A 15,508-nucleotide genomic window follows, 5' to 3' on the forward strand; every position below is an offset into this window, starting at 1 on the left:
CAGAGACAGAACAAACTACTCAAGTGGTCCATCGTCCAATTTATGTTCAACATAAACCTTTTCTTACCCTGCATTATCCATCTCTATAGCATAGCCTTCTTCCATATCTTTAACTCTAGCATATATGTAGTGGAGTTAGCATTTTGTACATATGGTGCTCAGGAAACACACGGAATTTCTTAGTTAAAGTCCAATCACAAACAAGAGAAAATCTGCAGATGCTGAAACTTCAAGCAATGCACACAAAATGCTGGAGGAATTCAGCAGACCAGACAGCATCTATGGAAAAGAGTACAGTCGAAGTTTCAGGCCGAGACCCTTTGGCTGGTTAAGGTACTAGGTGGCTATTGGGAATAAAATTAGGTGTTACATTTTTAGCCTCCTATTTGTCAAATACTATGCAATAAATATTTCATAAATTAAATACCCAATAGTTTGTTCAAAAGACAGAAATGGTGCTAGGGCTGGCAGCTGTGTTGGGGAAAGATCACTAAAAATTGTACTAATCTTTATTAGTGCAAACCAAAAGGGCAGTTGTGCTAAAGCTGGCATGTCCACAGTAATTATTGCTAGAATAAGTCACAATGGGCTCAGTATCACCACAGCTGTGGGACTTTACTGCCTCTGGTACAACTGCACCATTTTGAATTATTGGAATTGATTTTTGCAAAGGAAAAAGCAAAGGAAATAAAGAAAGGGAGGATAAGGAACAGAGGAGATGGCAACACAATGTTTTCACTTGGCAATCCACCATATGTCCGATCGCTTAAATAATTCACAACTGAGTCCATAAACTGTTTCAGTATTAATGGGGAACACCAACTTGGGAGACCAGCTAACTGTGCATATGGTGAAAACAATCTGGCGTGAACACAGTTATATGCCTCGGAGTCATGACACAGAGGCATTGAAACTGCAAATAAGGACAGGTTTTGTTGGCAAATGTGGCAAACAAGGATGATTAACTCTCCACTAAAAATAACCAGCTACTGGATCTTAGCCTGGATGCAATTGATTGGAATCAAACAAAGTTATTTCAAATTTAGTTATCTGAAGCAACACACACAAAGTGCTGAAGAAATACAGTGGGTCAGTCAGCATCTATGAAAAAGAGTGAACAGTCGACGGGTGAAGGTTCTCAGCCCGAAATGTCCTGATGATGAAGGGTCTCAGCCCAAAACATTCACTGTTTACTCTTTTCCACAGATGCTGCACTTTGTGTGTGTTACTTGGATTTCTAGCATCTGCAGATTCTTTCATCTAATTTATTTTAAGTTATTATAATTCTTAAACCATTACTTTTCCGAATGACTTATTACAGTTTGTGTTATTTTAATGTTTCAAATTTTGTTGTCACATTAAAACAAAATATTTATTTGAGATGAAAGCAGTACAAATAATTCCTTAGTTCCTTGGATTTAGATCATTAGAAAGAGTGAGCAATGAGGGAAGTTTTTAAATACTCAGCATTTACAACCAGGAGAGTCAATTATTGAAAAGGACTCAGTAAAATTTTAAGGGATAGCTAAATTAGTTGAAATATAAGCCATACTAGTGAAGTCTTGAGATCATGATTATAAATTAGTGAAAATGTGAAAATAGCAGATATATCCTCACATAAAGGACAGTAAAAGGCTAGAATGATCTGTTGGGCATTGTATTAGAGATTATTATAATTGCACAGCTAAAATGGCGTCTTTTTGCTTGGATGGGAATATACTTAGGCCAGATTAATACATTATACATTTCAACAATATCCCCACTCATTGAGTTTCTCCTACCTATGAAGACTGAATGTCTTTTGTCTTATCTATTGCACTCTCACCGGGCTTTCAATTACTCAGTACTTTCCTCAGGGAATTTATTGTCACTCAGTGACTGAAGAAAGCAGAGAGATGGCCCATTCATAGTATGGCAACCACCATTGTAATGGTGGCTTTTGTTTACTGGATAGCCCTTTTTCATCCCTGACATTGTTGTGAGTCTTCTTTTTTCTTAATTTAACTCAGACCTTTGGTAATTTTTATTAATAACTTAGCAACTCGCACCCATCGCACTCCCCCCCAGTACACCTGAGTTAAATTTGCCTCAAAATGAAGAAAAATGAAACTATTTGCCTGAGATAGGGCATTTGCTATCATAAAACTAGGCTACTCTAGTCAAGTAAGTCCTTTAATTTTATATGTAGTATTAAAGCAATCTGAAATACTGAATTTCAATTGGGGGCGTGAAAATCAGAGTATCATCTGTTATATATAAGATCTAATGGATATTCGTTGGGAATATAGGAGTTCCTCCTGGAATTTTGCAAGTGACTGCTGTGCTGAAGAATATTCAGAAATAATTGAAGTACTTCCTTGCATATAAAACAGTGGAGACTTAAAAAGATTTGGATAACTAATACATACGTTAAGCTTCTCTACAGTAAAGGGCGTACTAGCATTAAGAAAACAGGGTGTGTTTTATAAATACTATGTAATGCAAATATAACACTTCACCCAGCAGGAGCTGGTTTACCTATTAAAATGAATGAATGTACAATCGTGTTCTTTAAGCTAATGTTTACCCTGATGGATAAAGTTTCAAAGTCAGGAATACAGAATTACTCTTTCCAATGAAACTTATCAAATCCACAGCTTAAGCAGTGACATTCAGTGGGGTCAATATGAATAGAGGTGCATCATATGGGAGTCAATATGAATGGGAGTCTGTGGTGAAGGGTGTTAAGAGATGGCTCCTCAATTCTGGATTCATATGAAGCATGGAATGCTGAAATAAACAGCCAACTTGGCACTCACTCAGGGGCCCAACAAGTAACTTCAGGCAGAACTCTTCCTTCCAATTAAGAATAGATCACAGCATAAAAGTAGCCATTTAAGGGACATCACACTAGCAACTTCACAGATACTTCACAAGGACTCTCTGTGTGAATATGCCTACTTACTTTCACAAATTATGGCTACTTTCCGCAGCTGAGAAGATCCTTAGCTGACTGATATTGTGAGAGTTTGTTTGACATCTGACTGTACAAGAACACTGCCTCGGTGGCACCAGTAGATGCCCAAAGCAAGGAGGCTTCTGGAATTCTGTTTCTCAGCACTAAAATTTCACATAATTGACCACAAAAACCACTGAGATACACTGTCCTCATTGGGTCTCAACACCTCTCTCTGTAACTGGATCCTGGATTTCTTGACAGAAGGGCCACAGCCAGTCGGTGTTGGCAGAACCATCACTAGCTCCATCACACTGAGCACTGGCGCTCCCCAGCCCGCTGCTGACGCACGACCGCGCTGCTAGATCCAGTTCAAACCGAATCATCAAGTTTGCTGATGACACAACAGCGGTTGGCCTCATCAACGATGAGGAGAAGGAGTACAGAGAGGAGGTAGTGTGGTTGGTAGAATGGTGCAAACACAACAACTTGAGTCTCAACATGGAGAAGACCAATGAGATGATTGTGGACTTTAGGAAGGTACAGGCTGAGTATTCCCTACTGCACATACATGGTTCTTCCGTGGAGAAAATTAGGAGGACCAAGCTTCTGAGAGTGCACGTAATGGACAGTTTCACCAGGTCCTTCAACAGCAGCTCCTTGGTCAAGAAAGCACAGCAGTGTTTCCACAGAGATTGAGGCAAGCCAGGCTCCCCCCACCCACCCACCCACCCATTTTAACCAACTTTGACAGCAGCATCGTCAAGAGTGTCCTGACCGGCTGCATCACCATCTGCTATGGGAATTGCAAGGTATCTGACTGCAAGTCCCTACAAAGGATTGCAAGGACTGCTGACAGGACCGTCGGGGTCTCTCTTCCACCCATCTGAGATACTTATCGGGAGTGTTGTGTAGGCAGGGCCTTCAGCATTCTTCATGATCCCTCCCATCTGTTTAACAATCTCTTTGATGCCCTACCATCAGGCAGGATACACCATAGCATTAGGACAAGAACTGTTAGGATAGGAAATAGCTTCTTCCCCCGGGCCGTAAGACTACTGATCTCCCTGCCACTACGTATGAATCTCAACATATGGTTTCATCATGTATGAAGTGCCAGTAGTGTTATACTGTTTACTTTTTAACTTGTATTGAATATTCTCATTATTTATTCATTTGTTTTTGTAACTATTGCTTTGTCTGTAATACGTTGTGCACCTTGGTCTGGAGAAACATTGTTTTGTTCGGCAGTATACATGCGTAAGGTTCAATGGGAACAAACTGAACTTGAACTTAAATTGGAGTGGAAAAAGGATGTGCAATAACCTTGCTCTTTACTTCAGACTCACAGCCTGTGTAACTTATTTTTCTTAATAGATTTTTAATAGTTTAGAATCCAATAGTAAGTAAGTCCCTCTGCCTTTGATTTTCAATAACCCATCTCAAATTTGGAATTCGGTGTCTATAGATCTGCAGGTGAATGGTGTATCCCATCACATCAAATAATACTTTAGTATTAATTTTCATTGTAATGAAAGGACACCTACATTCTTTCTATAGTGTCTTGCATCACAATAAGCTATTCACTGGCCCTGAACAAGTTGCATTACCTGATTCTCTGGGTTGGAATAAATAGATCTTCAACCAAACCTCTCAGTCTGACTGTGATAAGGAAATGTAAATCAACATGTATAAAATAATATTTTTGTTAAGAGCTTTGTTTGAGACACTCTTCCAACTTCAAACTCTTGCCTACACAAATTCTTCCAAATAACCCAAATGAGTGAATTTTACTTACCAGCTAACAATGTTATTTTTTTTAATGCACCTGACAATGCAAATGCGTACCCAAAATGCCATGAAAGTGATTTATAGTTTTACTCTACAGGACTTGTGTAGGAATATTAATACAATATTTTACAATTGCTATCAGTTGCCTTTTGGAGTGTTAGTCCAATACTGTATGCAACATTATAGGATTTTCTGCATGTTAATGCTTCAGGATTTTTGCTTTTTCCAGTATAGTAGTTCTTTAAGCCCTGGATATAAAAGAGAAGCAAGTTGAAATACTGTCTAAACCAGACATTGCCCACTTAAAAACCATCTCTAGGATCCCTAAATCCATTCACAAGTTTTGTTTTCATAACCAAATCTGTTCATTTTAAAAAGTGCAGAGAAAATAGCCCACGCATTAAGGGCGTGGCAGAGTAGTTTTTGTGTGCACAAAAACACACTTTATATAGTTACAGACACACAACACACACAGAGACATACACAGATTTTAAGTTCCTGTTTTTCTCATGTTTCATCCCCCTCACTACATTAATTGAGATAAATAAAAAAAAGTGTCTTTAGAACCATTAGCATCTACACCTGCACCAGAAAATTAAAATGCCATTATATTTTGGAAAAAAAGGTACACATAATTTTTTCCCAATGCTATAAACTCCTTCACTACTGGAAGAACAAATTGTTTTTTTTTAGTCACAGGAAAATTAAAACTAAAGTCTAAGCCACGTGACTACTGGTCACAGACACAGAATGAGTTTGTGCCATGACCAAAATTTGCAAATTTCTTTTGTTGGGGGAGGAGAGTGAGTGTGCAGGGTGGGTGATGGTTGTTGAAGCACTAGGTGGATATGACCTTTTGACTTAAAAAATGTTCCTGGCAGCTCAATGCTGTAAAGTCCATGGCATATGGATTGGCTGCTGGACTCCCAGAGTGTTGGCTGAGTAATCCATGACTTTAGTCCACGTGCTTCATTGTGCATACTTAAAACGTCAAGGCTAATCAGATGTTTTCTCTTCTATTTCTGTTGTTTTCCCCTCTTCTTTCATTTGGTGAAGAATCATGCCTTGAGTTGATGCCACTGAGCCACAGCATGTCGTGGCCTTCCAATCATATCTTTCCAATGCTTGACTTCACCAGGCCCGCTCTTCCAAGATAAGTATATCTGAGGGAGACAAAATCCACAAGATAATTCAACAGTATGCTGATATTTTGTTCGACTTTGATGGGATCTTTTATCAAAATCTTTCCCATTCAATTATCACATCCAGTGTTCCCTCCCAGCAGTGGGATGGGTCTTCAACCAACTATCACTGGTAGTTCTCGATTGAAGAGGGGATCAGATCCATGAGATATTTTCTCATTTTCTATTATCACAACCTGACCCTCCTTTTGCCGTCCCAAGAGCCAATGACAATGAGGCCCATTCAAAGGCCACATAAGGTCTTTAGGACGCTTATTTTGTATTGAAGAGGAATGGTTTTGCTCTAAGTATTAATGCACCCTTACTATTCAAAAGGCTTGGAAGCGAGTAAACTGTTCAATTTTGTGAATTTTGACCAATTTACCATTGTGGATTTAATGGTAAATGTACATTGTAGGCCAATCCTGGAGGGAATCTGAAATGAATTTAGAAGGTACGGCACATTTTACATGACCATATGGAGCATTCTGCCCTACTGGCAGGGTTTTACTTTCTCAAGTGTCTTTTGAAATCACTCTCAAACAGGAGTGAAAGATTCCATCATACTATTGAACGAATAGGACTAATGCTCCTGTATGATGTCCAACATTTGAACCTCAGTCAATGCTAGTCAAACAAATCATCCGTTCTTTCTTACCCAGATGCTAGTGTGACCCTTCTCTTTGCAAACTAGTATACAACATCTGTGGTAGATCCAGGTCAGTGGATATATGGGATAGAACATGGAGTGAAACTTCATGAATGTTCAGTTTTAAAATGGGGGTGATAAACTCTGGGTCTTTTAGTGGCAGATGAGCTGAGACAGAGGAGGAGATGGAACCTGGTAGACTTTGGTATGCGAAGAATAAATGTTTGGAAGCTTTGCGGGACACACATGTTCTGAGACTACAAAATACCTAATTCAACCAAAGCCACTGCTCATGGGAAAAATTCTTCCATCCCCAATATTAAAGGTGAAGGAACTTGGTAACATAGAGGTAATGAAGTAGTCAAGAGAAATGGTGTTTAAAAGGCACATGTGAAAATTAAACCGGGCCAACAGAAAAAGTCAAACCAAGGGGACAAGATCTTTGTGGAGAAGATAGAAACAGAAAATCATCTGTCTCAAACTTCTCTTTTAGGAGCAGTACCATGCGTGGGAGTCCCCAATGGAAGGAAAGAGTTTGAGATGACATGTGGTCAGCTGAGTAAAAACTGCCATGGATGTCAAGAATAACAAGCAAGCAATTACACCCAAGTCATTGATTTACTATCCCTCGTGAGCCCCTTCTCTGACCTCTCCCTATAAACTATGAAGCCCTTACTAATCAAGAAACTATCAACCTCCACTTTAAATATATCCAATTACTTGGCCTCCACAGCCGCCTGTGGCAATGAATTCCACAGATTCACCACCTTCTGGCTAAAGAAATACCTCACAAATTCTGTTCAAAAGGGATGTCCCAATATTCTGAGGATGTGCTCTCTGGTCCTAGACTCTCCCACTACTCGAAACATCCTCTTCACATCCACTCTATATAGGCCATTCAATATTCAATAGGTTTCAGTGAGATTCCCCCTGTTCTTTTAATCTCCAGCGAGTACATGCTCAGCGCTTTCAAACACTCCTTACAGGTAAATCCTTTCATTTCTGAAATCAATCTTGTGAACCTTTTCTGAAACCTCTCTCATGCCAGCGTATTTTTTTCTTAGATAATGGGCCTAAAACTGCTCACAATACTCCAAGGGCTGTAAAGCTGATGCTTTATGAAGCCTCCACATTACATTCTTGCTTTTATATTCTGGTCCTCCTGATTTTAATATTAACTTTGCATTTGCCTTCCTTACCACCGATTCAGTCTGTAAATTAACATTTAGGGAATCCCGATCTAGGACTTTTAAATCTTTCTTCAGACTTATTGTTACACAAAGCTGCCTGCTCATCTGCTATGCCTCTATGCACTGTCTGCAAACTTGGCCACAAAGCCATCAATTCTGCCATCCAGATCATTGACATATAATGTGAAAAGAAGCAGTCCCAATTTCGACTCCCCTGCAGAACACTACTAGCCTCCAGCAACCAGAAGAGGCCCCTTTTTTCACCACTCTTTGCCTCCTGCCAGTCCACCTATCTTCTAACCATGCTATACTATGCTATACTATGTTATACTATGAATTCTTATTTTGTTTAGTAGCCTCATGTGCGACATCCTGTCAAAAGCCTTCTTAATATCCAAGTAAGTAATATCCATTAACTCTCCTTCATCTATCCTACCTGTTATTTCCTCAAACAATTGCAACACGTTTGTCAGATAGCCTTAGCACCTCAAGAAACTTGCTGATTTTGGCTTATTTTATCATGTACCTCCAAGTACCCTGAAAACTCATCTTTGACACTAACGTCTTACAAATCATTGAAGTTAGGCAAAGTTGTCTATAATTTCCTGTTAGGAACATAGAAACCTAGAAAACCTACAGCACAATACAGGCCCTTCGGCCCACAGAGCTGTGCCGAAAATGTCCTTACCTTAGAAGTTACCTAGGGTTACTCATAGACCTCTATTTTTCTGAGCTCCATGTACCTGTCCAGGAGTCTCTTAAAAGACCCTATCGTATCTGCCTCCACCACCATCGCCGTCAGCCCATTCCATGCATTCACCACTCTCTGCGTAAAAAACTTACCCCTGACATCCCCTCTGTACCTATTTTCAAGCATCTTAAAACTGCCCTCTCATGCTAGCCATTTCAGCCCTGGGAAAAAGCCTCCGACTATCCACATGATCAATGCCTCTTATCTTCTTATACACCTCTATCAGGTCATCTCTCATCCTCCGTCGCTCCAAGGAAAAAAGGCCGAGTTCACTCAACCTGTTTTCATAAGGCATGCTCCTCAATCCAGGCAACATCCTTGTAAATCTCCTTTGCACCCTTCTATGGCTTCCACATCCTTCCTGTAGTGAGGCAACCAGAACTGAGCACAGTACTCCAAGTGGGGTCTGACCAGGGTCCTATATAGCTACAACATTACCTCTCAGTTCCTAAGCTCAATCCCATGATTGATGAAGGCCAATGCACTCTATGATTTCTTAACCACAGAGCTTTGAGTGTCTTATGGACTCGGACCTCAAGATCCCTCTCATCCTACACACTGCCAAGAGTCTTACCATCAACACTATATTCTGTCATCATATTTGACCGACCAAAATGAACCACCTCACACTTATCTGGGTTGAACTCCATCTGCCACTTCTCAGCCCAATTTTGCATCCTATCAATGTCCTGCTATAACCTCTGACAGCCCTCCACATGATCCACACCCCCAACCTTTGTGTCATCAACAAACTTACTAACCCATCCCTCCACTTCTTCATCCAGGTCATTTATAAAAATCACAAAGAGTAGGGGTCTCAGAACAGATCCCTAAGGCACACACTGGTGACTGACATCCGTGCAGAATATGACCCGTCTACAACCACTCTTTGCCTTCTGTGGGCAGGCCAGTTCTGGATCCACAAAGCAACGTCCCCTTGCCTCCTTCCTTTCTCAATAAACTTTGCATGGGGTACCTTGTCAAATGCCTTGCTGAAATCCATACACACTATATCTACTGCTCTATCTTCATCAATGTGTTTAGTGACATCCTCAAAAAATTCATTCAGGCTGGTAAGCATGACCCCCCCTTTCACAAAGTCATGCTGACTATTTCCAATCATATTATGCCTCTCCAAATGTTCATAAATCCTGCCTCTCAGGATCTTCTCCATCAACTTACCAACTACCAAAGTAAAACTCACTGGTCTATAATTTCCTGGGCTACTCCCTGTCTTGAATAAGGGAATAACATATGCAACACTCCAATCCTCCAGAACCTCTCCCATCCCCGTTGATGATGCAAAGACCATCACCAGAGGCTCAGCAATCTCCTCCTTCACCTCCCACAGTAGCCTGGGGTACATCTCGTCCAGTCCCGGTGACTTATCCAACTTGATGCTTTCCAAAAACTCCAGCACATCCTCTTTCTTAATATCTACATGCTCAAGCTTTCCAGTCCACTGTAAGTCATCCCTATAATCGCCAAGATCCTTTTCCGTAGTGAATACTGAAACAAAGTACTCATTAAGTAACTCTGCTATCTCCTCTGGTTTCATACACATTTTTCCACTGTCACACTTGATTGGTCCTATTCTCTCACGTCTTATCCTCTTACTCTTCCCATACTTGTAGAAAGCCTTGGGGTTTTCCTTAATCCTGTCTGCCAAGGCCTTCTCATGGCCCCTTCTGGCTCTCCTAATTTCATTCTTAAGCTCCTTCCTGCTAGCCTTATAATCTTCTAGATCTCTATTATTACCTAGATTTTTTTAACTTTTCATAAGCTCTTCTTTTCTTCTTGACTAGATTTACAACAGTCTTTGTTGTTTAAGCTTTCTCATTTCTTATACAGCAGAGTGACGTTTGCCATTTTCCAGTTCACTAGAACCATTCCAAAATCTAGCACCTCTTGAAAGTTCACTGCTATGGCCTCCACAATCTCTTTCCAAGGACCATCTCCTTAGTACTCCTCCCCCCACAATGTTCGTGAATTTCTGGCATACTGCTAGAGTCTTCCACAACTAAGACTAAAGGAAAATACATAGGTCATCTGCCATTTCTTTATCCCCCATTACTACCTCATTTTCCAATGGTCCAATATCTACTCCTGCCTCTCCTTTACCCTCATATATCCATAAAAACTTTTAGTATCCTCTTTTATGTTATTGCCCAGCTTTCTTTAATTGTTCATCTTTTTTCTCCTTTTTTAGTTGCCTTCTGTTGGTTTTTATAAGCTTCCCACTAATTTCTGCTATATTGTATGTCCTCTCTTTTGCATTTATGCTGTCTTTGACTTCCCTTGTCAGCCATGGTTCTCTTATTCTCTCTTTAGAATGCTTTTTCTTTGGGATAAACCAATCCTGGACCTTCCAAATTACTTCCAGAAACTCCAACCATTACTGTCATTCCTACTATTGCTCCCTTCCAATCAAAGTTGGCCAGCTCCTTTCTCATGCCTCTATAGTTCCCTCTGCTGTAGTACTGATGATCTGACTTTAGCTTCTCCTGCTCAGATTGCAGGATGAATTCCAGCATATTAAAATATCTGCCTCCTAACGGCTCCTTTACCTTAAGCTCTCTAATCAAATCTAGTTCATTACACACACCCAGTCTAGAATTACCTTTTCCCTAGTGGCTTGACCATAATCTGCTCTAAAAGCCATCTCATGGCCATTCTACAAATTCCTTCTCTTGGAACCAGCACCAACTTGATACATCTAATCTACCTATATATTGAAATTCTCCATGACCATCATAACATTGCCCTTTTCACATGCCTTTCTATCTCCCATTATAATTTGCACCCAACATCCTGGGTACTGTTCAGGAGCCTATATATAACTTCCAAATTATAGGGAAAGTATAGAAAAATCCTGTGGATTGTTAAAATGTTGTTCATATTGTTTCTAAACCATTCATACTGTTCATTCTGTTAGTGGAAGCATTGAATCATTAAAATTAGCCAGATTGACTCACTGTCCTCTTACTGTGAGGATGTCACTGCTGAGATATGTCTTGTATTATTGATACTTGAAGTCTATATTTAACATCAGGTAGAGTATGAATACAAACCTTTCCAATAACATCATTTCTACTCAGCTTGTCTTTATCCATCACAGTGATTACAATAGTTGTTTCTCTCAATATTTCTGTCGGTACATCGAACACAAAAGACTCGTTAAAGATGGGGTTTAAACACCTCTTCATCACAACTGTTTTTTTCTTCTCCACTTTCTTGTCTTTGTACATGAGCCAAACTTTAACATAAGGATCTGTAAGAAAGGCAAATAACAGAGAATACATGGCAGGTTAAATTGTTTTTTACTGCAGTGGTAAATAACATAGTGGCTGCAGTGACCATAAGCATCCCCTTGATGTGGTAAATGAAAAAAGCAAATAGATACTGAAATTGTAACTGAGAAAATTCTTGCAAATGAGAGTAGCCTTTTCACTCAGGATTGTATTACATGCATCCAATTACATCACAGGATGCAGAGGACTTTTTTCCATTGTCAGCTAGGCCTCTACTAACATCTAGCTGAGACTAATGAGAAGATTATCTATGGAAATTGCCATTTGAGCTGTGAGCTTAGTCTATATCCAGTTTCATATAACCACAAATAATAAGTAATTGTTTGGAATTCAGCAGGTTTTTTTTGCCAACAATAAACCACAGAAGCTTATCTCCTACCATGAAATGTAAATTTTCCTCAATACCTCATCCAATGTCCTGTGAAAGGAAACCTCTGCTACTATAACCTTCAGCATACTCTAACCAAACATTGATGTATGTGTGAAGAACTTTTTGATACTCTTCTGTTTAAAAAAGCCCCCGTGTCCCAATAGTAACAAAAGAGTAAACTATTACAAACAACACACATGAAAGTTGCTGGTGAACGCAGCAGGCCAAGCAGCATCTCTTCAACTGTACCTCTTCCTAGAGATGCTGCCTGGCCTGCTGCATTCACCAGCAACTTTGATGTGTGTTGCTTGAATTTCCAGCATCTGCAGAATTCCTGTTGTCTGCGTTTTTAAACTATTACAGTTAGCAATTGCAAATCTATTTTCTTTACCTATTTATACAACAGGCCTGCCCCCGAATATCATATTTAAGGTAAAAGAACCTATCTTTTTTATATATGGGATTGCCTCTGGACCTTTTTGATAGCCTCCTTCAATGTTGTGTCTGCTTCCTCTCTTGCTAAGAAAAAGATTAAGAGTAGTGCTCGAGCGACGAAAGAGCAAGCTCTGTTAGGCTTGTTTCTCAACATACAAGAGTAGAAGCGGATTTTGCTGCAGACATCTAACAGATATCCCAAACCTCACATTGTCCAAACCTAGGGAGAAACCACTTGATTCAAAGAAGGTTAAAGAATTTCCAACCTAATTCTGAATCAGGTTCAACATATACAAAATGTTACAGGAAGTCAGCAAGTCAGGCAGCATCTATGGAGGGACATAAACAGTCAAGGTTGCTGGCCAAGACCCTTTACCAGTATTGGAAAGGCAGGGGGCAGAAGCCAGAATAAGGTAGGGGGAGGGGAAGGAGTTTAAGCTGGCGGATGATAGATGAGTCGGAGCGCAGCAGAGATCATGGGACTGGGGGGAGTGAGAGAGGGTCTCACTTAACTCCCATTGAAGAGAGGAGTTAAAATTCTTCAGGGTAGGCTTTCCTTGAAGGGACTTCATGGTGGAGACATCATAAACACAAGAGATTCTGCAGATGCTGGAACTATCCCAGGAAGAAGCACTCTTACTTACTATTTATATTGGTACATGATAGCCAGTGGTGGTTGTCCACCGTATTCGACAACGACAGGAAGCCTGTGTGGGAGAGTTCTTGAAGCGGAAATGCCATTGCACTGGGGCAGTTCTGCTCTCTCGACCTCAGGAGTTTGGGTATAGTGATACAAAGAGACATCACAAACGGGTCTTTATTGGTTACAGTGGATGACCATGACATCTTCTGTGCCTTGTCATGCCCTTTGCAGTCCATGGAACATTACAGTAGCACCTCCCTAGCCACTGGATCTCACTGTAAATCTTATCCACCTAGCCCACCGGAGCTGCTTTTGCATGCTGATTTCCCCATCTCACTGGGGTATGAAGCCTCCAGCTACCCTCTCTTGGTTCACCCTGCCTGTCTAAGCGGTGTACCGGGACTGTGGCCTTTGCCACATGTGAACAACCACTTGCAGCCATGGGTGAGAGCTGAGTGTCCGGTGGGGATCAAAGGTGAGTGAGCTGCCCCAGAATGGACACAACAAGCCCCTTCACTAGAGGTGCTGCCCCTCCTTGAATACCCCATATATATTACATACATGTTACACCTATCAGTAATATTTCTATACCAACCTGATGTACCCCCTATGTCCATGGCTTTCAGATTCCTTGCCTTAATTATGTTCACAGTGATAGTGTTGGCAGTTGGGTTGTAACATAATGACAAAAGAAGTTCTCCCCGACTTCCCTGAAATAAAAATCATAGAGCTAAATTAATCACATTTAAAGTAGCCTTCTAACTGTGGGACAAAGGTTTCAAAAATGTGATTACAATGCTTACCCAGACACCCAACTCTAGTTTACAGTAAATATTTTCTGTCAGGTAAGTATATTTAAGCCTGAAGTAAATACTGCACAAAACAACATTTTATAGTTAAGGGCAATACACAGAAAGGTACTGAGGATTTCTCCTATATTTTTCTCAGGTGCAAAAGTTAAGATTATCACCCTGATTCCTATAGCTATTAAGTTCTAAGGAAATTAAATCTACTTTCATGAGTAACCAAAATTATTAATTGTCTGTTCACTCTGTTGCTGAGAAATAGAGATAATATGTGTTACATTTCAATCAGCCTAAGTCACAGTCACAGAGACAGATATACAGACACAATTCTAGCGCAGTGTCACGAGCCCAGAAATGAGAAATTACATTTCAACACAGATTAGAAAGAAAATTACTTTGGAGTTAACACATCAAAATCATTTCATTTGATACATTATTTCAACACTGAACAACTACGGCTTTGAATTCATGTATAATAATGAATAAACAGAAATCAATTGAAAGACGGATAATTGGGCTTTCTTTGGAAGTGGTGGTGGGGTGGGGCAAAGAGAGGAAAATGAAACAATTCTAATAAAGAGTAACATTTTGCCTAAGTCACAGAGGGATCATATACCTGAATGTTTGAATGGGGTATACATTTAAAGATTCATTGATATATATAACACCTGGGCCGGCTGGTGGCGCAATGACCTCGGTGCCGGACCCGGGAGCAGAGGTTCCCAGGTTCAAAACCAGTCGGGTCCGCTCCCGAGTACGCTTTCCATCCGTGCTGGGTTGAGTGTCGAGATCACAACTCAACCTCGTAAAATAAAGAGGAAAGTACTGCGAAAATGTCTGTGTGAGGAGTGGCGCGCCACACAGTCTCTCTCTTGCTCCGTGCCTTGTAAAAAGCCATGAGAAAGATGCACGCAGACGAACACGCACAGACTTTCATGCACACAGGCACACACCAAAAAAGAAAAGAAATATATAACACCTGAAAATAAAACACTTTCTCAATGCTGCACTTGGCTAATGGCTTCAAGAACAAATAGAAATGAGGAATAGACACTATGTCACAATCTCAAACCCAGTTACAAATTGAGTGCGTTGTTGCAAGAATAATGAAAAGGAATGCTTATATTGTTTCAGTTCTGATACTCTTAAGACAATATAAAAATCATGAAACTTAGTAAGGATTCAGTAATGTAAGATAAATATTAAACTAATACCTAAACGCTTCACTGTCTTGTTTTTGGTAATCAATTACAGCAAGTTTTCTTCATGATATGTTACTTCAGCTCATTCAGCCTCCCTTCCAACCTAACTTTATGCCTATCCTCCAAATTCATGCTTACATTGATTGGAGATTATTGATAGTACAAATTTACAAAACTCAAATAATGCATGGTCATGAATTTTGGATTGTCTTTACCAAGAGTAATTCTACATGTAAAATAGCTT

The 15,508-nt window shown here is 40.1% G+C and overlaps 1 protein-coding gene across 4 annotated transcripts in view; it reads right to left on the minus strand.

Moving 5' to 3' along the window:
- Positions 1–3,672: 3,672 nt before the first annotated feature.
- The window catches only part of LOC140205152 (synaptotagmin-7-like), a 553,316-nt gene continuing 541,480 nt past the window's right edge, over positions 3,673–15,508 (minus strand). For all 4 annotated transcript variants that reach the window (XM_072272427.1, XM_072272426.1, XM_072272425.1 and 1 more), the window contains 3 exons: positions 13,852–13,966; positions 11,569–11,768; positions 3,673–5,889 (listed from right to left, as the gene is read on the minus strand). In XM_072272427.1, the coding sequence (XP_072128528.1) occupies positions 5,785–5,889; positions 11,569–11,768; positions 13,852–13,966 (420 nt within the window). In that variant the 3' untranslated portion in view covers positions 3,673–5,784. The remainder of the gene's footprint in view (positions 5,890–11,568; positions 11,769–13,851; positions 13,967–15,508) is intronic.

This window comes from Mobula birostris, chromosome 11 (assembly GCF_030028105.1).
Source record: "Mobula birostris isolate sMobBir1 chromosome 11, sMobBir1.hap1, whole genome shotgun sequence".
Classification (NCBI taxonomy): domain Eukaryota; kingdom Metazoa; phylum Chordata; class Chondrichthyes; order Myliobatiformes; family Myliobatidae; genus Mobula; species Mobula birostris.